Raw genomic sequence first — 22,733 nt, 5'->3', positions numbered from 1 at the left:
AATATTCACTTAGATTTAATTTCGCCCCACATAATCCAAACTGGAAAACACTGGTCTAAGTCTAGTCGAAGTTTCATAGACAAGGTGAATACATTTACAGCACACTGACAGCAGAGTCTCCAAAGTACTGGTTGAAAACCTCTGGGTGTGCCTGGTAGAACTGCTCCAGTAGATGCTTCCTCTGTTTGGATGAAAGTTTGGAGTCTGAGTGGATGCTGTCCAGCAGAGTCCACAGTTCCTGGTTGGTGTTTGTCTTTGTAGAGGCTGAGTAGGTCCTGCTGGACACCTGCTGACACAGTGTAGGGCCTGGAGGACACAGGAGAAAAGACTGTGGTGGTCTCTGAAACCCAGCTGCCCCCCCCCCCGATACCACAGCAATGTACACATTCTACACATCCACGTAATTAGAGGAACTTCAGGTAAAAGCTCAAAAAAAAAAAAAAAAGACACTGACACACAAAATATGGGAGCCTCTTCTCCACTATGTGAAGATGTTACCAGGCCTGGAACTGTAAATATATTCCTGTTGTTTTACATTGTGATTGACCTGTTTGTTTATTCATTTATTTCCTAAAATGTACCAGAATGCACTGTCTTGTTATGCATGTTTTGTTTCTATTGCCTTTTTTTTTTTTTTTGGCGGGGGGGGGGGGGGGTCTATTGTTTATCATGTCTGGTGTCAGTCTTTGTATTATGAACATTTCATTTTCATTTATTTATTTGTATCACACATGTAAATAATTACAGTCCATAGAGTATAATGAGCATTAAAAAAATTATTAAAAAAAAGGGTTATAAATGTAAAAACAACACGCATGCACACACCCTATCTCCAATAACAAGTATAAAGATGCTGGTGCCAGTATTTAACAAGTGTAGAATCAGCATAAAAGTCAGTTAATTGTAAAAATCACAACATTTCTAGAATGACCTAAACGCAGTATAAAATTCAAAATTGCTTTCTGTAACATCTCATAATAAGAGCGAACATTATTAAAACAGAACATACCACTACCACTACAGCTACAATAAAAAACATGTATAGTATGGAATGCATTGTTAAAAGCAACTCTGACTGAGTGAGCAGTACAACGTTTAAAATTAACCTATAAGTAACAGATAAATATTTGAGCAAAAACAGTAAAACCTGTGAGAGATAAAATTACTCCTGCCATAAAGACTCCTAACCTTAGTTTGAATGTCATTATCATCACTAAGGTTATCAGATACAATATGTCCAAGGTATTTGTAGGTTTTGATGTATTCTAATGTAAGGTTATTCAACTCAAGTTCAGTTTTTACATTGTAACTATTTGTGTCAAACAACAATCTTTGACTTATCAGTTAAATAAAATGTCATGAGACTGACCATACTGGGAGTAAATGTTGAGCAACTGCTGGACGCCCTTGGTAGATGAAGCAATTAAGACTATATCATCTGCATACACAACACATTACTTGAAATTATAAGTGTTATATTTGTTAAATGTTGAAAAGTTCTATAAAGTAAAAAAAACAAAACAAAACACTTTTCAGAAAACAGAACACAACCCAAATAACAAGGACTTAAATGGGCAAATATCTCAACCAAGCTAACAGTCTTTGACCAGCATATGTCATAGATAATTGAATAAAAACAGACCAATGAGACAAACTTACAAGCGCTAAGCTAACTCTACCGGATCCAACAGGACAAGTATTATTTCTCTACTGATAAAACTTACTGAATGAGACAAAGAAGAGCAAAAATAAAAGTCTCATTATGATGAATGTTGTCTTATCTTTGGTGTTTTCTGATCATAACTTGGTTTTATGAATGAAGCTTCTATCAGCTACTCCAGGGGTTCCCAAAGTGGGGTACGTGTACCCCCAAGGGGTACTTGGAAGAAGCCCAGGGGGTATTTGAAATTTTTTTTGAAAAATACATTAAATAAGTCATCATGCACTGAATAAAAATAAATAAATGAGAATAAATGCTGAAATATAAAACAAATACATTCATAAAATAAAATTGACACTCCTGACCTTACTTTATTTCAGTTTTTTAAAAATATTATTATTGTCTGTCATTTTGTTTAAGATTTGGTAACATTTTAAGAACATTTCTATTTTATATTATTCAAGATGAGTTTGAGTAATTAAGTAATTATTTTTTGTTGATAAAACGCTCATTTATTCATTCACGACTATTTAATTTGTTTTTCTTAGCAATGAATTCAATCAGCAATCAGTTTATATTTTGCACAAAATTAGCTTATCAAGATTTGTTATTTTTAATATATTGAAGTTAAATATATGTTGTTGGGGTTTTTTTAGAAAGTTTTGAAAATACAAACAGACACCTTTGGCACAGGAACAAATTTTTGCCAGATTTTTTCAATCAAAATTGCTGAAACGAGAGTTGGGGGTACTTGGCTAAAAATATATATTTCAGGGGGTACTCCACTGTAAAAAGTTTGAGAACCACTGAGCTACTCCATTGTTTTGTGTCACATTGATACGATTGCAGGTTAACAAGGACTGTTTTAGGGTAACAACTATTTACTTGCAAAGCCAAAGCATAACAATAACATGCATTTTATCTGCTATAACTGATCTTGATGGTTGTCTTCATCCAGGATATCATCCATATGCACAACAGCTGATGATGTTCGCAAAGCTCTTTCAAAGTCCGAGGTCACCGACCATTACTGAATACAGGAAACTTGAGGTGAAATCTGAAGTCTTGTATGTAACAAAATATGTCATGTATTTATAATATAAACCTAATTGTGAAAGGATGAAACCATGTATCATTATGGGTAGAGTATCTATGGTGATGTAACACCTGTATCTGTACAGACAAAACCTCAGAGCCTCTTTATTTCTGCTGTGCCTCAATCTATCCTGACTTTCAGTGCTCAGTGGAAATTGATGTTCTGATGTGCCTCATTGTCGCTGGTCTTTGTTGGACGCTGCTGTTACATTAGCGCTCAGTTATTTACCGGTCACGTCGGGCTGTTTTCCTTGGACCAGGCTGGCCAGCTTATCACTCACTTCTTTGTGCAGAGCACCCGGGATCTGGAGCACAGAGAATCAAAGTCTAAGGCGACAAATGACTACAGCTGAAGAACAGCCTGTCCTTTCAGTTCAACTGTCTTTTCACTGACCTGCTTCCATAAATGTCTTTGGCAGGATTTCATTTTATATTATAAAACCAATTTTTTTTTTTTTTTTTTTTTACACAACATCGAGTTACAGTATCAGTGAAATGGTAAAGTCAGTCAAACATTAACCTTTTGTTGATAGAGGCCAGACTTAAATACAACCTTACATGTGCTTAGGAATAACACGTTTGAGTATTATTATTATTATTATTATTATTATTATTACTACAACAGCTACTTTGCCACTTGTTTCTGCTAGTACTTTCCAATAAGCAATTGCGCTTTTTTCACTACTGTTTTTTATAGTTATGTTAATGTATTGCTTTTTTTCTTGTGGCGTTTATTGTGTATATGCTCAGTGTTTAGCTGCTTTTGGAATCTCAATTTCCTGAGGGTTCTACCCAAAAGATCAAAAAAGTTCTATGTAATCTAATCTAATCTAATCTAATCTAATCTAATATAATATAATCAGCTGTGTGCAATTGAGCTCTAATGATTGAAGTGTAAAAAAAAAAAAGCTGAAAATGATCACATCATGCACCATTTTAGACATTTTTACCTCCGCCAAGGAGGTTATGTTTTTGCCAGGGTTTGTCTGTCTGTTTGTTTGTCTGTCCGTTAGTGTGCAACATAACTCAAAAAGTTATGGACAGATTTTGATGAAATTTTCAGGGTTTGTTGGAAATGGGATAAGGAAGAAATGATTAAATTTTGGTGGTGATCGGGGGTGGGGGGGGCCCACGGGGGGGGGCCACTGATCAGCCTTGGCGGAGGTCTGCGCTCTCCGAGTGCTTCTAGTTCTTTTGTGTTTTCATAAAGTAGATTGATTTTACTTTAATTACCATTATTCATCTCACAAAATATAGTTTGTCTCTGTTCATACTGGCTTAGGAGGTTCTAGGGCACTCTTAGATTCTGACTTTTCCCAAAAATAAACAGAAAATATCAAAGTATTGATGAATACTGTAAGTTTAGACACATGTTTTTAAATCAAATCTATGGATACAAATGATTCATGCCAGAAGCTCATTGTATACTGTACATTTGACAATAGGAGAAGGGTGGAATACATTTAGACAGGGTTCTCCTACCTTGAAGATTTCCTGAATGTTGCTGAGCATGAAGACCACCATCAGATCTTCTTTTTCCTTTGACAGACCCTTGCTGTGAAGGATTGCCTTGGAGAAGGACTTCTTCACTGCTATCCTGTTCTCCACCTTCAGGCCCAACAGAAGAGATGCAATAAAAACAGGTGATACACAGTTTCAGTGAGCTGGTCTAATAACTGGGAGTTATCAGATAATAGTAATAACAATGAAAAATATTGTGACATTTTATGCCTTTTTCCCATGTATATATTTAAAATGGGCATAAAAGCAACTGGATAGAGACACACTTTTTTTCCTTTTTTTTTTTTTTTTTTTTTTAACTCTTTCAGTGCCATGGGCCGATTAAATCGGCTTTACAAATACAACCTTTAAAGTGCCACGGGCCGATCAGATCGGCTTTGGAGAACACGCTATATTTGTGTACAAACAAACCATCCACCCCCATTTCTTTCTCACATTTCGATGACGTTCTTTCTGTGTCCCCCTTTTGAGACCAAGCAGATGGGAATTTGAGGTCACACGACCGAATAATATTTTTATATTTTTTTAATGTTTCTTATTCTCCGGTGTTTCATCAGAGGGAGCCCTCCATGCCGGGAGGTGGCTGTGGACTCCGGGGGCTGTGGCGCCTTCTCTCACTGGGGTCCGCTCCTTTCTGGTGGGTGGGGGTCCCAGTTGGCCCTCTCCCACTAGTTGGGATGCGGGGCTGTGTTGCTGGTGCCTGGTCGCCGGGGTCGGCGGCTGCCTCCTGGTGCGGATGGCTCCCTGAGACAGCGCCTCCTAAATTGATGTTTTACTTTTACTTGTACATTTTTGTTCTGGTCTACCCGTGCTCAGTCAGTCTTCTTAAGTATGTGTGAGCTTGTGGGTTTGCATGTATATGTGTGTGTGTGTGTGTGTGTGTGTGTGTGTGTGTGTGTGTGTGTGTGTGTGCGGGTGAGTGGGTGGGTGGGGGGTGGTACTGATTTTTAAACTGATATGTAAAGCACTTTGTGCTACAGTTTTTAATGTATGAAAAGTGCTATATAAATAAAGATTATTATTATTATTATTATAATAAATTATGCAAATTACGATCAATAATGAATCGGCTACGTCCGGTGCGTTTTGAATCTAATCAGCAATCGGTCGGATGTTACCGAGCGGTTTCCTGCAGGATTCTTCAAATATTATAAAAACGACGCGGAATACTGAAAAACGGCCAAATTCTGTGGCACTTTTAAGGCTTATTAGCCCCTTAACTGTCTGGCACCGAAAGAGTTAAACATGTATTTATTGAGTTACAAATAAACAACAAAGCACATAGAGAGTATATATGTAAATAAAAATACACAATACAGACAAAAGAAAGAAACAACTAATAATATTGCAGAAAAAAACCAAAAACTATCAAATAAATAAGAATATATATCAATTTGCGTCATTAATCCAACCATCAACAGGTATATTCTTATTCTCAAGAAATTGTAGAAAATGGTTTATATTTCCCAAAACTTGTGAAGTCTGTACTTTGTTGCATAACTTATCTTTTCCAGAGCAAGATAAAAAGTCATTTTCTGCAACCATTGAAAAGCAGTATTGGGGGGAGGGGGTGGGGGGGGCAGATTTCCATGATGTAGCTAGACACGCAGAGGGAAACCTGCTAGGCTAAGTGCACTAAGTGCTAAGTGTATAGTATAACTACTTCCAAATAATCATAGATGACCTAAAATTATAATTAGTGCCGACAATGAAGAGCTCTGAAATTCTGCCAAAGAAGTCAGTGTATTGGACTGTAGAGATGAGAACTGAACATATTTAACCCTACCCTAACCCTAACCTCCAAAAAACAAATATATACATATATTTAAAATGGGCATGAAAACAGCTGGACAGAGACACACTTTCTGTCTGTGAACTGACCTCCTTGTCCAGTTTGATCCCCTGTGGTTCAGCTGCCAGAGCCATGAATGTGAGCAGCCTTCGGAGCTCCTCTCTGCAGCCTGGTCTCAGCAGCTTCAGACACAGCTGCAGAGCCTCCAGAGCCGTGGCCAGTTTGGCATTCACTGGAAAGGCAGCACAGAAGAATATAAGGCCTGGGCCGCACTACTGACCTTATCTGGGCAAGGTTTACAGGTTAGAACAGCCATGCAACCGGTGGGAAAAGTGCAACTGAGGCCGAACATCATCTAGAGCAGGGGTGTCAAACATAGTCCAACGTGGCACATGGGATGAATCTGTGAAATGTACAAATTACACTGAAGATATTAACAATAAAGGATGTCTAAATCAGTTTAATTCAGGCTCCACATACAGACCAATTGGATCTGAAGTAGATCAGATAGCAAAATACTATCTAACAACCTACAAATAATGACAACTCAAAAATTTTCTCCATGTTTTAGTGTAAAAAGTAAAATTACATGAAAATGTTTACATTTACAAACTATTGGTTTACCAAAAGAAAAAAAAAAAAAAAAAAGTGAACTAGAAAAACACTCAGAGCGCAGATCTCTGCCAAGGTAGATCAGTGCCAGTATCAACATTTCCTGAAATTTTCATCCAAATCCGTCCATAACTTTTTGAGTTATCTTGCACATAGACAGACAGAAGGACAGATAAACCAACGCTGGCAAAAACATAACCTCCTTGGCGGAGGTAATAACCTGAACAAACTGAAATGCCTTAAGTGCAATTGAACTACATTACCTCAGCTTCTCATTTATACATGTGCATTACAACTTATAGATCACAGTGGATCTATAAAGGTACAAAACACTAGTTTGTGTTATTCACATTTTTCAAACGAATAGCTGAAGTTGGAGTTGACATTATTTAAAGGTTATTTTTTTTTATCATTTTACTGGTCCATCCCACTTCAGATCATATTGAGCTGCATGTGACCCCTGAACTAAAATGAGTTAGACACCCCTGATGTAAAGTTTTATTTTAAAGCTTGTTTTTCATGCATACGGCACAGCAAAGTGTTCTCACTGAAAACAGACAATGAAAAGATAAATACAACTGATACTGATACCTATATCTTGGGTACAATATTGTACAATATTGTTCAAATGAACTTTTTTTTAGATGCCAGTTGTCCATTTTATTACAAAATAAAGTTCTAATACACATCAAAGTAAAAATCAGTTTTATTTCTAAGCTCATTTACATTTTTTACACACTCACACTTGTTTATGTTATAAAGCAATAACACAAGATGATTTTTATGACCATAAATGCATAAATCCACATGTTAGTGCTTCATACCATAATCTGCTAAATATAGTATGTATACATATAGAGCTGCTAGATAATTATATGCAAGAAAGTTGAGATAAAAGTACTTGATATCCAGCCTTAAACATACCTTTTTCTCCGTATTTCACTATGGTTTTACTATATTTATTATATCTGAATGTCACACAGACATGAAAACGTGTAAATATCTTTCCTTTTATTGTTGCATGTTAAAGACAAAAGTGGAGGCTGCTTATGTGCTATATTGTATATATACATTTTTAACCATCTACTATTATTAATATTTATCGTTCTCATGAAAAAAAAAAAAAAAGTTGAGCATAAGCTTCCTTACATTTTTGTGTCTAAACCGAGGTAAAGTAAGACATATGGCCTCACAGACAGCATCACCTCTGCATGAACAAACCACCGTGGTCTTTCTTACCCAGGAGGTCAGTGATGGCCGTGTAGACGTCGGTCATGTGCTGAGGCAGCAGTGGAGGTTGGTCCGAGTGGCTGTAGTGTTTGACCAGTGTCTCATACAGCAGCTGCTTACACTGGTCTAAACTACTGGAGGAGAGATGAGGCCGATCATCACAGTTAACGCCAGGGTTTGGAGGAGGTCCGACTGGATGCAAAAAGCACAAAATATTTATATCATCTACTGTACATCAGACACAGTGACAGGAAGTAACACGACACATTTATTCAAGAACAGTGCTTAAATATTCACTTTCATTTTTAAGTTTCATGCTCTAGTTACTTCTAAAAAAACCCTTTAAAATACAATATACTGTTTCCCATAAAGTTGTAATAATTTATGACACATTCCTCTTTTTATTCATCAGAAATCACCTCTGAACAGGCACAATAATTACATCCTTAGGCCCAGTTACACTTTTTCCATCAACAATAAATCACATTGTCACAATCATTTCATAAGAAGAAGTAAAAAATTTTTTTTTCCCAGTTTTATAGGCTACAGTGTACATTGATAAAGATTAAACCAAACTTTTTTTTTTTTTCACCATTTTGGGATCTTACAGAAAGCAGTGTGTACTCAGTCACATTTTTGACTATAACAGCTCCATTCAATACTAATTTTCTCAACTAAATGTGGTTTTATTTGTCTCAGTGTTTAAATCATCAAATTTCTCATAAATCAAAGATTAAAGAGGAAGTGCCAAAATTAAAAACAGATGACTGCCAGAACTTTGTTTTTCTTCTTTCCAGTCCTGTCAATCATGTGATTAAGAGTTCAGACTTAAAAAAAAAAAAAAAAAAAAAAAAAAAAAAAAGGAAAGGATACTAAGTCGATCAGAGTATTATTTACTATTAACCCTTAAAGACCTAAACAGCTCCAGAGGTAAAATATACTTTTATTAAATACAGAGCAGACTTTGGAGTATTTGAATTACTGTTTTGGCACGTTAACTAATATAATATAACTGGTTAAATGAAGGGAAATTGTGGAAATCAAATGCTAAATACAAACTCCTACTTATTGAAACACTTGCCTCCATCTTGGGCTCCACCAACGGCTGCTCCTTGGCTGCAGCTCCCAGGGGCTTCTGGGAAACAGTGTGGCAGCCCCCTGCTCAGCTCCACCACCGGCTGGTCAGGAAGGAAGTCCAGACAGTCCAGAGCTGCACACAACCACTCATCCTCCCTACAGCAGAGAAAGAGAAAACAAACACACAGATATATGAACACATCAATTAATATTAAGTTAGACATGTATGCAGTCATTTTATCAGTAACTAGAAAAGCACTCCGAGAGCACAGACCTCCACCAAGGCAGATCAGCCCCCCCCCCCCCCCCCCCCCAAACACCACCAAAATTTAATCATTTGTTCATTGCACCAGTATCAACATTTCTTGAAAATTTCATCCAAATCCATCCATAACTTTGATTTATCTTGCTAACAGACAGACAAAAAAAAAAACAGTGAAATAGGCCTCGTTTGTTTTTTTTTACCTAAATGAAAATGACCTAAATCTCCTTATGATGGTTCTATTCTATGGGTTACACAGTATAAATATGAATTTGTAGATATTTAATTCATTTCATGGGTATTTTAATGGCAAGTTAAAAAAAAAAAAAAATCTTATATTAAGCGTTCTTATTCATTTTTGTCACCACTGTATATTTAGAATATTTTTGGAATGCACTTCAAACCAAGCGTACTGGGAGTCCCTGAAGGCTTTGAGGATCTGCCGGTCCAGGTGGTTGCTGCTGTAAATGAGGTCTGGGTTGTTATGAACCAGCGTGTGAGTTTTACAGGGAGATGGCGTCTTCTGGCTGCACTGAAGCACTCCGTCCAGCAGGGGGAGTTCGACCAGCTTCAGGAGGTGGAGGAGGGTCTGTTCCTGCCACACCTCATCCACCACTGACCAATCACAACAGAACAATTAAACACATTCATGGGCATATAACACAACTGGAAATGAATTCTGTTTAATATAGTCAATCCATCAAAGCTTTAAAAGATATTTTAAATAAAATTAAGTTTCTGACAAAAGATAAAGTAGAATGACTAATGTTCTATCAGTGGGACCTGGACAATGTTGTTTATTCAGCGATACAAAGATTTTTTTTATAGTCATTTCACTAGATGCACAGGACATAAAGAGAACTGAGATGCTGTTTCCCTCTCACCTTGTTAATAAGAAGAGGTAAATAAATGAATAAATAAATAAAGAATAAATAAGAGGCATAAAGAATAAACTATATTAGAATATAAAATGTATAAAGTCACAGAAAAAATTATTAGACCATCAAAAGTCATCAAAAACAATGGTTATGCAATCCAGTACTAACTCCTGTGTGTATCATGTGACAAAAACAGACAGAAAAGAAAACATGGAATGCCTAAAAGCACTGTTTTTGTCAGTATAATGCCATAGATACTGATGTAAGAACTGAGGTGATTTTGGTTATCAAGAAAACATGGAAAATGGATAGATATCAGCTCTTAAATTAAACTCTTACAAGCTATTTTTCTTGTTATCATTATATTTGTCCAAACAAATGTACCTTTAGTTGTACCAGGCATTAAAATGAACAAGAAATTGAAGAAAACAAGAGTGGTCCAATAATTTTTTCTGTGACTCTACATCCAGCCATTTACAATGGCAGTGGTAGTGGAAAATAGCAACAGTTTATTATTGTTAGTTTAGTTTTTTTTCTATTGCTATTTATTCATATTATTACTTACTTATATTATTTACTTTCATAATTATTATTATTAGCACCATTACTGTAATCACTGAGCCGTTTACATGTCCATAAAAATCCGATAACTGGGAGAAATCAGATAATTGTAATAATCAGATCTGATGCATTTACATGAACTCCAGAAATGTGATAATTTAAAACCCTACTTTAGACATTTAAGTCCCCAGTTTAGACATTTCAGTCCATTATCACCCATTAATATGTATGTCCTCATGCATGTATACCTGTTAATGTGATTTATTTCATTCTTTTACATCTGCGCATGTGTAGAAAAAAAAAGTTGTAGAAAACAGAAGTAATGCAGTCAAACATGAGTGAATAACAATAATAGAAAGTTTGAGTCTATCGTCACTAGTATTGGGGAGAAATCCAGGTGTATTCATCCAAATTCTGATGTTATCTGACAAAGCATATCATTACATGATCACTTGAATAATCTGATAACTCCAGAAATTAGATAATAATCAGAGTATTAGTGTGAATATAAATGGGCTCAAAGTTACTATTGATATTACTGATGTCATTGTTATGACTATTCTTCCTCTTCTTCTCCTTTTTCTTGTATCTCTTATGTGCAATTGCATGTTTTTGCTGCAGTTTTACAGTTATTGCTGTTATCATTATTTTCTTATTTCCTTTTTTTTCTCCAATTCTTCTTGTATCTGTACATACAGCGTTGTGTTGCTACTGGAAACTTAATTTCCTGGAGGGGTCTGCCCAAGGGATCAATAAAGTTCGATCTAATCTAATCTAATCTAATCTAATCTAATCTTTCTCCTGTGCTTCAGAAGTGATAATACGCTGTCTTACATGACTGTGGTACTGGAGAGTGCAGTCTGCTGGAACTGGGACTCAGACTGGCACTGGGACTGGGACTGGGACCGTCCACCGGGGGCTCCAGTGACGAGCTGTCAGCGGTGGGAGTGTTCAGCCGGTTGAATTTCACAGTCGTCTGAGTCAGTCTGACAGGCGTGGACATCTGAACATGGAACCTCGGGGGAAACGTGTTCTCCTGCCCCCTGAAAGACAGAACACACAGTACAGCTCATATTGTTGCATGATGGGAAATACTTTAACGGTTTCAGCTAGAATTAGGTAATATGATAAAATGGAGTATGAACTGAAATGTAGTACAATCACTAGTGTTTGGAAATGAATACACTGGATGTATGTATACCTGGAAAAAATCTAAATTTTACCAAGTGTATTTTTCTCATTTCTAGTCAAGTGAGATATAAGAACTTATTTTTAGACAATAGTTCTTGAAAATCTTACTTCAAGAAATCTTACTAAGATAATTTTCACTTGTTCCACTGGCAGATTTTTTTGCTTGAAGCAAGATGAAAGAAGATTTTCAATATCTATTGTCTAAAAATAAGTTCTTATATCTCACTGAAAAGTTACTCTTTAGGTGATTATGTCTTATTTTAAGTGTGATGAGATACTGTGACCAGAAATGAGAAAAATACACTTGGTAAGATTTAGATTTTTGCAGTGTATTAGACTTTCTTATGTCCGCCTCACAGCCAAATGCACCAGATAAAGCCCTCACTCTCTTTTCATCGACTGACCCGGCCAAGAGATTAAATTCAGTTGTTTTCCAAGAGGTGTTTTAATCTCCCTACCTGTTTGCAGGGCCACTGAAAAAGAGTTTTTGGATCCCGTCCATTAGTTCACCTCTCTCCAGCTCATCAACAGAAGGAGTATGTCTGCCTACGAACCTGAGGAGAATTTAACGCACAGAAAAACATGACGTGTTGTGCACTTTTAATCCCCCTTGGCCAAATATAGTACGAGGGCCGTTCAATAAGTTCATGGCCTCACCCAGAACAGAACAACACAGACTGATAATTTATATTTTATTTTTCAACATAATCTCCATTTACAGCAATGAACTTGGTCCATCGATGTTCAAGCATCACTTTCCTATCACGAAAGAATGTAACATCCTGTATTATAACAACCAGTATTTCTGGGTGAGGCCATGAACTTATTGAACAGCCCTCGTATAAGATTCTGTTAAAAGTTACTGCCCTACAATTTACATTAGATTGTCTTTGTGCAAAACTTATGACATACATATTTATATGTGAAAGTACTCAGATATTATAACTGCACAAGGCTGTTTGACCTTGAAAAAGTAGGTCAAGGTCACCAATTTTCAATAGGCTTCTGCTCCATACCAAAATGCATCCACAGTATAAATTTAGCGCAGATTGCTGTGCCGAATTCTTCTCCCTGCCGAAAACTGCATCACACAGCAGCTGCCAAACACAGTTCCCCTTTCCTAAGTCAGCCATGAAGAGGACGAAGTGCACCAAATTCACCCTGTCACACGAGAATAGCTCCAAATGTGAGCTGCTGAAGTCATTTCACTCCTGTAGCTTCGCAAGCTTATTGTAATGGGGGATGCAGTTTTCGGTAAAATCTGGTGCCAAAAACTGCTCTGTGCTGAAAACTGCATCCCCAGCCGCAGGTGATGTAGTTTTCAGCAGTATCTGCTTTTATTGTTACATATTTTGTGTGTTGTGTATCCAAGATTTAACTTTAGAAAGTTTTATATACCTTACAGTTTGCACATTACTTAATATTAACCAGATAAAAAAACATAACTGCAATATCTTACAATATTATTCATTACTTAATTGCTACACAGCTATGATGGTGTTAAGAGGTTGTATAATTCACAATTAATTTCATACCCTACAGTCAGAAAGGAGAAAAAGTTGTGACAGGGTGAATTTGGTGCACATTGTTGTCTTCATGGCTGATTTAGGAAGGGGGAGCAGTTTTCGGCAGGGAGTAGAATTCGGCACAACACATATCTCAATGCATTCTTCAGATAATGTGATTATGTCGTTGACAGGAGAGACAGATGGACAGATGACAAAACGATAACAATACCCCTTGGCTGAAGAGTAAAAACAGAAAACTTACAGAAAAAGGTCAAAACACAGTAATGTCCCGTCACAGCAAACTTTAATTGACTGCCATTCCAACATTTATTGCAATATAAATTAGCTCCTTGTTTTGGATAATCCCTTATGGTCCAACTAAAGCAAAAATGAATTTAAAAGTAAAAATGTGGGTCATTTAGAAACACTAATCTGTCAAATTGTCTCTAAAATGTCCCATCAGAGAGATTTCAAATACTGTGTTTTGACCCAAACTCACTGTTACTGTGACGTTATGAGGGAATGTCAGGTCTGTAAAACTGCAGTGCTGTGTCCAGTGAACGTCTAACCTGTAAAGAGCACTTTTGCTGTCCTGAAACACCACCTGCTTCTTGTCTTTCCCAAACACTTTGGTTCCCACAGCCTCAAACACACTGCAGTCCAACAGAGCCTGGCAGACACACACCACTTTGTCCCGTGTCACATCAGCATCTTCAATTTTAAAGAAGATGCAGAGTTTAGACTCATTTCAACTGCTGTGGACAGTCTGGTTTAAATACTTCATCAGTCAGAGTTTGCAGAGTCAGAGATGGATGTTAATGATCAATCACAGATTAGAGAGAAAAGGCAAAAACAGATTTCAATTAGAAATGACATCCATTTATATAAAACTGGATATAAAGCACTTCCATCAGACTGATTCTTCAACATTAATTTTCAAAGACTTAAAGAGCTGCCAGCCACTAACAGCACCTACTAATGTACTAACTTTTGATCCACTAAACTATCAATACATTTATAGAATTCAGGTAAAATGCAGTTTGTCATTTTTTCATGGTCATCAGATATGACCCATTTGGACGTTCAGAGGCTCCGTAGTTACCATGGAAACACCGTCATCTTCTACCACACTGATTCACCAGTAAAACCCATGGAGCTGGATCAATGATAGTGGATGGAAACACTGGGTTTATGTTCAATTAATGCTACATTTTACTGAAAAAGTCACCTTTCTTCAGTTATTTTCAGTTTTGATACAATAAACTTTGAATTTACACTGAGCTTTTAAGAACATCTACATGATCACTGAATTAACCCTTTCATGCATAGTGGTCACTACACTGGACAGTTATTCTCCAGATGTTCTCTTGTATATTCATGGGATTTTGTTGTTTTAGTTCCATATCAGCTAACACAATGGACACTTATGCATCATCCCATACACTGACATTCATACCCTTACTGTAACTTTGGTTACAGTAATGATAAACCTGATCTGCACTAACATGTTTGAGTGTAAATCAATTGTTATTTGTAAGACATAAAGTTTTTTTTTTTTTTTGCATATTACCTCCATGAAGTGAGTAATAACTAGCATTAGAATATGTTAAAATGTGACAAAACATCAGATTAGCAGGATTAAAATGTTTTTATTTCATTGTTTTTATCTCACTTTCTGATATTGGGTTTTAAACACATGTTTCTTTACTTAAAAAATTAAATGCATGGACATTTTTGTAACTAAAAACTCAAGTGCATTTTTTTTCATGACTAAGGAGGAATAAAAACACTCAAGAAAAAAATCTTGACAAAGGTTCTCATAATTCATGCATGAAAGGGTTAAACAAAGGAAAATAGATGATTTTCGCTGGAAAAAATGCAAAATTCAGAGGATAATATCATAAGAAATGATGATAAATCACTAAGGAAAGGTTAAATAGAGAGAAAAATACATTTGGGAACTGCCACAGAAGAAGCACTACGTCTTTATGGGTTAAAGCACAAGCAGGGTTTAGACCACAGGTGTCAAACATGCAGCCCGGAGGCCAAAATCGGCCCACCAATGGGTCCAATCTGGCCCCTGGGATGAATTTGTGAAATGCAAAACTTACACTGAAGAAATTAACAATCAAGGATGTTACAATAATTTTAGCTCAATTCAATCTAAAGTGGATCAGACCAGTAAAACACTATCATAATAACCTATAAACAATGAAAACTGCAAATTTTCCTCTTTGTTTTAGTGTAAAAAAAAAAGTCAAATTACACAAAAGTATTTACTTTTATAGACTAGCCTTTTACAAAAAATGTGAATAACCTGAACAAATATGAACAACCTGAAATCTCTTAAGGGAAGTATGTGGAATTACACCAATAGTCTGTCTGTTATTAAATGTTTTGTGTATTTGTAGATTCACTGTGATCTGTAAGTTATAATGCATATGTATAAATAATAAACTGAGGCGTAATATTGTTGAAATTGCACTTATTTTTCTTAAGAATTTTCAGGTTGTTCATATTTGCTCATGTTATGTTCAAGTACAGTTTGTAGAGGTGAACATTTTCATGATGGAATTTTATTTTTTTCACTCAAAAACATAGAGAAAACTTTGGAGATGACATTATTTATCAATTCTTATCCTATTATTTCTAGTATTTTACTGGTCCGGCCCACTTTAGATCATATTAGGCTGAATGTGGCCCCTGAACTAAAATGAGTTTGACATCCCTGGTTTAGACTAATTTCAACTGCTCTGGGTGGTGTGGTTTCATTATGATCCTGCACGTACTGTCAGAGATAAAGATGTTGTAGATAAATATAATGATCAGGTGCAAAACAAAAGCCAGTGCACACCTTCCAAGCCCTTGATCTGGTTAATGTGTTCTGCCACCACATCCACAGCCTCTGATCCCAGGAAACAGTCACTGTGGGACTTGATGTGGACTCGTCTGCGTTTTACTGTCACATTGGACCTGAGGTGGGAGATGAGGGAGCTCCACAGGAGGGTGGACTGGACTGGTTTGACAGCTACTCCAGAAGCTGAAAGAAAGACACAGAAAAACATGAACCAGTGAGAATAAACCTGCAGGCTGATTAGTGACCAGTTTGAGTTCAGTGCCGCAGTAGAAATACCATAGGTCACAGGTGTCAAACATGCGGCCTGGGAGCCAAAATCCGGCCCACCAAAGGGTCCAATCCGGCACACAGGATGAATTTGTGAAACGCAAAACTTACACTGAAGATATTAACAATCAATGATGTCAAAATCATTTTAATTCAGGTTCCACGTACAGACACATACAGTCCAATTAGAGTCTTTCAGGCACCACAGTTGTTCTTTTTTTTTTCTTTTTTCTATTATTTGATTTTTTTGTGTATTGTTTATCATCATTATTATTATTATTTTTCTATTGTTTGATTTTTTATTTGATATTGTTTATTATTCTTATTATTTTTTATTTTTGTTTCATATGTTTTGTATTATGTCTGTGTCTGAAATAAACTAACCTAACCTAACCTAACCTAAGTGGGTCAGAACCAGTAATACGTTATCATAATAACCTATAAATAATGACAGCCCCAAATTTTCCCTTTGTTTTTTTGGTGTAAAAAAGTAAAATTACATGAAAATGTTTACATTACCAAACCATACTTATACAAAAAATGTGAATAATCTGAACAAATATGAACAAATGGAAATGTCTTAAGAAAAGTAAATGTAATTTTACCAATATTCTGCCTGTTACTAAAGGGTTTTTTGTGATTGTAATGCACATGTGAACATGATAAACTGATAAACCGAGGCAGGATATTGTTAAAATTGCACTTGTTTTTCTTCAGACAATTCAAGTTGTTCATTTTTAAGGAAACTTTGCAGATGTAAACCTGATTATAATATAATTTGACTTTTTTCACAGTTATTATTTGACTGGTCCGGCCCACTTGAGATCAAATTTGGGCTGAATGTGGAACTGAACTAAAATGAGTTTGACACCTCTGCCATAGGTGCAAATGGGTCATTTTATGTGCAAACTTTGTAACTATTTTCCCATGCAACATCAAAGAAAGTAGTATTGTGTGTTTTCTGTATCACTAATGCATTGCGGTAACCTACTGAGATGGCGTGCACATGTCTGAACACCTGCACAAACCACCTTCACCACAGTTCATTAACTCACCCAGAGGACGCACACACAGTTTCTCTGCAAGGTTCAGCGCCGCAGCCCTTTCCTTGATGGACGCCATGTTCACCCTTTAACAAAGCAGTTCGGGTAAGTACTTGTTAGTCGTTTATATGCGCGCAAACCAGCAGGAAAAGGCCATTTGTGGAAGCTCGTCGCAGGCCAGAACAGTCTGTGTTTGGATGCAGTTTTCAGTTTTAACCGCTAGGTGGCATCAATAGCTCAGTCACTACTGACACATTATGGAAAAGTCCAACCCACATTATTATCCTACATACTGACTGTACTACAGGAAATATACGTGTTCCAGAATATTCAGAACATTATCACACAGCAGAAATAGGACAGATAACAAAAATGTCAGTGTTTATGTGAATTTAGGCCTATTTGAATATACCAGCTGGTAGAGTGGATCTGTGTCATATTAGGGATATTTGTGCAAATTCAGAGTATTTTAATAGCTCAAATAAAGTAGTCGGTGTAGTGGCGAATTCTACTCCCTGCCAAAAACTGCTCCCCCTTCCTAAGTCAGCCATGAAGAAGACAATGTGCACCAAATTCACTTTAGTTAATTTTCACAGTTAATTTTTCTCTTTTTTGACTGTAGGGTATGAAATTAATCGTGAATTATTCATCCTTTAAACACCATCATAGCTGTGTAGCAATTAATTAATAATATTGTAAGATACTACAGTTACTTTTTTTTTACCTGTTTAATATTAAAGAATGTGCAAACTGTCAGGTATATAAAACTTTAAAAACGTTAAATCTTAAATAGAAAACACTCAAAATATATGACAATAAAAACAGATACTGCCGAAAACTACATCACTCTCGGCTGTTGATGCAGTTTTCGGCAGGGAGCAGAATTCAGCACAACAGTTGGAGTATGGAAAATGTAAAAAAAAAAAAAAAAAAAAAAAAAAGTAACCAGGTTGCAAAAGTGGCATATTTTCCAGTATTCCCCCAAAATGTACCCCCTTAAAACTGTAAACATTTTTTCTTTATATTTTAATATATTATATAACACTTACAGATCAATGCGATTAAGCTAATGCTACATTCTGTCACATTTACCTGGAGCTGCTAAGGCTTACTCAAGGTACTGTATTTCATGTTAATTCATTTAAAACAAGAAATTATTAAATTTCCAGGAACTTTTATACCATCCATACTTTCAGTGAAAGTATATTTATTTTACTAGAAATAATTGTCTTCTACATGTTATCAAACTGAAGGTTTTCGCTAGCAAACACTTCGTTAGCTTAGCCGTAGCTTCAAGTTAGCATTAGCTAAACATCAACCAACACTTTTAGCCAAAATTTTTAGGTTTAACTGTTAGCTTACTGTTTAATATCAATTTATACACATTAAACATTAATTCCGAAACTAATTTCTGATTCTAAAGTAAATCAGTTATTAGTTTTGTAAGATTCTTTAATTAAATTTTAATGGAGAGTGAAGTCGATGAATTTAAGTCAAACTAATACTTTAATTCACAGTAAATTAGCTGTTAACTTACAAAAATTCTAATAAATTAACTGACGATAGGACTTTTAGTTAACTCAATGACCGAAGCGTCGTTAATTAGCACGAAAATTTTGTTTCTTAGCAGCTAATTTATTGCAACTCAAAGTATTATTTTGACATCAATTCATAGACTGAAGAATAAATCAAAAAAGTACATGGGTTATCAGAAAATATCACTGAATAAATAAAAACTTGGCTTTTTTTTCATGATATCATCAGTAAATATGAGCAGTCATCCACATTTAGACTGCAGCTTGTTGTCTACGTGACCTTAGTGCCAACAGACATTGTGACTGAAGAAGAACATATACTGCATGTATTTATTAAAGGGGTAGGGATTATGATGTAAATAATATCCTTCTAATGCACTTTTTACACCTTTTACAGTTTTACAGAATTCTTTCTTTTCAGATTTGGCGCTTTTATATACAACAGCAGCTCATTTTGAGATGTAGAAAATCCAACTTTCACCTTCAAACTAAGTTTCAAGTAATGTTTCAAGTAATGTAAAGTTTTCAGGGGTAAAGCCAGTCAAATACATTCAGACATAGAACTTCTGCTTGAATACAATGGAAAAACAAATGATAGTAGTTTCAACCTCTTCACAGTAAGCACAATCACTAGTCTTAATTCCAGGTTATTTCAAGCTACTGGAGGATCGCACAGTATTTACGATTTTAAAGTGTGTTTCTTTGGCTTTTGGATTTATGGGAAATTTCAGGTATTTAGTTTGCAAGACGTGAAAATTTTCTTTGGAGTGGAATTGTGTTATCAAGTTTCTGTAGCACAAGACAGAATATGGCATGTAATCCAGCATCATCTAGATGTTTTACATGGGATATGGAGTTAAATAAGGACATAATCTCCATATAAAGTTGACTAATCATAATATTAGAATAGAATTGGGGGAAGCTTTAGATGAGGAGCCCAGATGTTACTAATGGCATCAATATTGGCTCCAGTGTTTTCTATTAGCAACCTGAAGCTGAAGAAGCTAAATTAATTTACAGTGTATTCATTTTTTTCTTGTACCATCCTATTGTGTTTCATGTTGTCTTCCATGTTTGCACTAGTATTGCAGTAGTTTAGCTGTGACTACTTTTGTGATTACATGCATTACATGTCAGTAAACTCTTCTTTGTTTGTTGTATCACACACATAACTCACTGCAAGGCAATTCGGACCTCATGTTGTTTCATAGAAATGTTGCCATTAAATGACTAGCACTTATTTTATTTGTCTTTTCATGGCTTAGACTTGGTGGTTAATATCTGCTCAAGTGAATCACAGGAAAAAAAAAATACTTTGTGGTGTACTCCCTCCACCTCAGTCACACAAACACATTTACAATGGGCACATACGACGCACACACATCATCACTTTGACACACTAACACACGTCTGCACATCCCCTCCCTCCTCAGCCTGAGGTCACAATGTCATTTTATGATAGTAGCCAATTCTAACAGGGATCATTTAATTCTCCAACATGATTGATTCCAGCCCAGGTTAAATGGGAGAAAAAAGGTCCGTTCTATTAAGAGATCAGTGGCAAGTGGAGAACTCCCACTAAAATAGTCATATTTTGCAGCATCTGTGTGTGTGTGTGTGTTTGTGTGTATGCAGTGTATGTCAGTCTTGGTTATGTTGAGGGGACAGAGACAGTTTCAGGGGACCATCCACAGGTCAAATTAAATAACTTAGATAATTTAAAAAGCAATGACAGCACAATTTGTCCACTCGGTGTTATTGCTCTGACCCCTATTAGTGTCAATGGGCTGCTTCATTTGAACCTAGATGGCTTATCAAGGTGTTATCTTCAATGTGCGATGGAAGTGGTGTAAAACAAAGAGAGAAAAAAACCCTAATGGTCATTTCAAAGCCATTAGGTTAGATTATAGTGATTGAGAAACATTACGAGGCTTTAATGTGCTAGTCTATTATTTCTAATAAAATCATTTAGCAGAAAAAATGCAGATGAGGAACTAATTATATGCTTATAGGAAGAAAAGCAGAGGGTTACTGCTTATTAAGCAGCCAATTCTATTAACCTTTGTCAACAAAATGATTTTTTCTTCATTAACAGGGAGCAGAGGCCCAGCCTTTCCTTGGCCTGTCAGTGGATCTGTGAGCAGAGTTAGGGACACTCCCTAACAACACCATGGTAAGATACAACTTCTCTCAAGGCAGTCAGCAAAATATTCATCTACTGCTTTGGTTGAATTAAGTTAATAACAGCTGATTTAGTGATTGTATGTTTTTAATTTTTTGTCCCAGAAATCAAAAAGTCACCTAATTAAAAAAATAAAATACCTAACCCTAACCTTAAACCAAAGTAATTTATCAACTATGAGGTGTAGGTTGTTCACTTTGCTTTTGTCAGAACTTAGCCTTTTGATTGTAATGATGTTAGACAGATGCATTACTTGCGCTTTTATACTTTAAAACTCTCCCTTTTAGGCTGAAAGACTTGAGTCTAAGCAGAAGCTGCTTCCGCCTGCTGAGCCCCATCAAGCCAAAAGTGACGGTAGCATCTTAGTACAGCTGCTAGAGTTTAAAACATGTCTGCTTGAGGCTGTTGAGGAGCTGCACATACGAAGGGTACAATAATATATTGAACATTTTTATATTAATGTGTGGGTTTTAAAATTTTTGTTTCCAAATTTAAGCACCATTATAATGAAGGATTCTTCACCCCCATATTAGAGCTGCAACAATTACTCAATTACTTTTTAAACACTATATTAATGGATCATCTGTTTCAGTAATGTATTAAAAAAATCTAAGAAAAGTTTTTAATTCACAGATTCCATGTTCTTGAATATGAATGTTTTCCTGTTTCTTTCCTCTGTGACAGTAAACGGAATATCTTTGGGGTTTGAGGAAACTAAACATTTGAGAACATCGGTATTAGAGTTTAGGAAACATTTTCACCATTTAGTGATATTTTATAGACCAAACAATTACTCATTTAATTGAAAATGTAATCAATAGATTAATGTACATGAAAAGTAATCCATAGTTGCAGCATGGTCATATTTTGATATGCAGTCAGTAAGAAGATGCATTGTCTTCATCTGGCCTGTAGCTCTTAGCTGGCTCCTTACTTCTACTTTTTAAAATGATTAAATCTAAATTTACTTACTGTCATCAGTTTGGAGCTGCTGTTCTGAGGAGTAAATAATCCTCCTCTAGGTCACTAGGAAAAATGGTGTCATTGTCTGTTTCTGCAAACTAAAAATAGATATAACCCAACTTTGTGAACCAAAAATACATTCCATATCAGCATGTCTTGCTTTGTATAAATCCATGTCATAGTGTTTTAACATTTCCACTGTTGGAAATATATTGTTGAGTCATTTTTCTAACATCTTTTCACATTTTTTTTTTTTATTAAACCAAACCCCAAGCCAGTAGGGCTGAATGAACCATATAAGAATATATGAAGGTAACTTCTTAATGTTGAAAAGTGGAATGAGTTTACATTATATATGGTACATCCATGGTTTGCAAAGACATTATGTGGACATTTTATTTTGGCAACTGGGTTTACACAGTTGCATGTATTTAATCATTGAGTTATTCTGTACGTTCATAGTCATTTGAATACTATGGACGTTAGCATGCTGTCGACG

At 35.8% G+C, this 22,733-nt stretch overlaps 1 protein-coding gene across 1 annotated transcript; it reads right to left on the bottom strand.

Moving 5' to 3' along the window:
* Nucleotides 1–20: 20 nt before the first annotated feature.
* Nucleotides 21–17,633, bottom strand: LOC115421000 (DEP domain-containing protein 7-like). The gene is made up of 12 exons (XM_030136653.1): nucleotides 17,567–17,633; nucleotides 16,242–16,427; nucleotides 13,957–14,098; nucleotides 12,338–12,433; nucleotides 11,523–11,731; nucleotides 9,663–9,864; nucleotides 9,010–9,143; nucleotides 7,920–8,036; nucleotides 6,158–6,300; nucleotides 4,238–4,363; nucleotides 2,985–3,060; nucleotides 21–306 (listed from the first exon to the last, which is right to left on the bottom strand). Exons 1-12 carry the CDS (start codon nucleotides 17,631–17,633, stop codon nucleotides 95–97), a joined length of 1,710 nt encoding a protein of 569 aa, XP_029992513.1. The 3' UTR covers nucleotides 21–94.
* Between the last annotated feature and the right edge of the window lie 5,100 nt (nucleotides 17,634–22,733).

The sequence above is a fragment of the Sphaeramia orbicularis genome, chromosome 6, assembly GCF_902148855.1.
Source record: "Sphaeramia orbicularis chromosome 6, fSphaOr1.1, whole genome shotgun sequence".
NCBI classification, from domain to species: domain Eukaryota; kingdom Metazoa; phylum Chordata; class Actinopteri; order Kurtiformes; family Apogonidae; genus Sphaeramia; species Sphaeramia orbicularis.
Note: the sequence above shows the minus strand (reverse complement) of the source record. Positions and strands in the feature narration are given on the sequence as shown.

Coding starts and splice junctions, on each gene's coding strand:
- LOC115421000 (XM_030136653.1), bottom strand. CDS start 17,633: ATGGCGTCCATCAAGGAAAGGGCTGCGGCGCTGAACCTTGCAGAGAAA. Junction 9,865..11,522: donor CTCTCCAGTACCACAGTCAT/GTAAGACAGCGT, acceptor GTGATTGGTCAG/TGGTGGATGAGGTGTGGCAG. Junction 6,301..7,919: donor GGCCATCACTGACCTCCTGG/GTAAGAAAGACC, acceptor CTGCCTTTCCAG/TGAATGCCAAACTGGCCACG.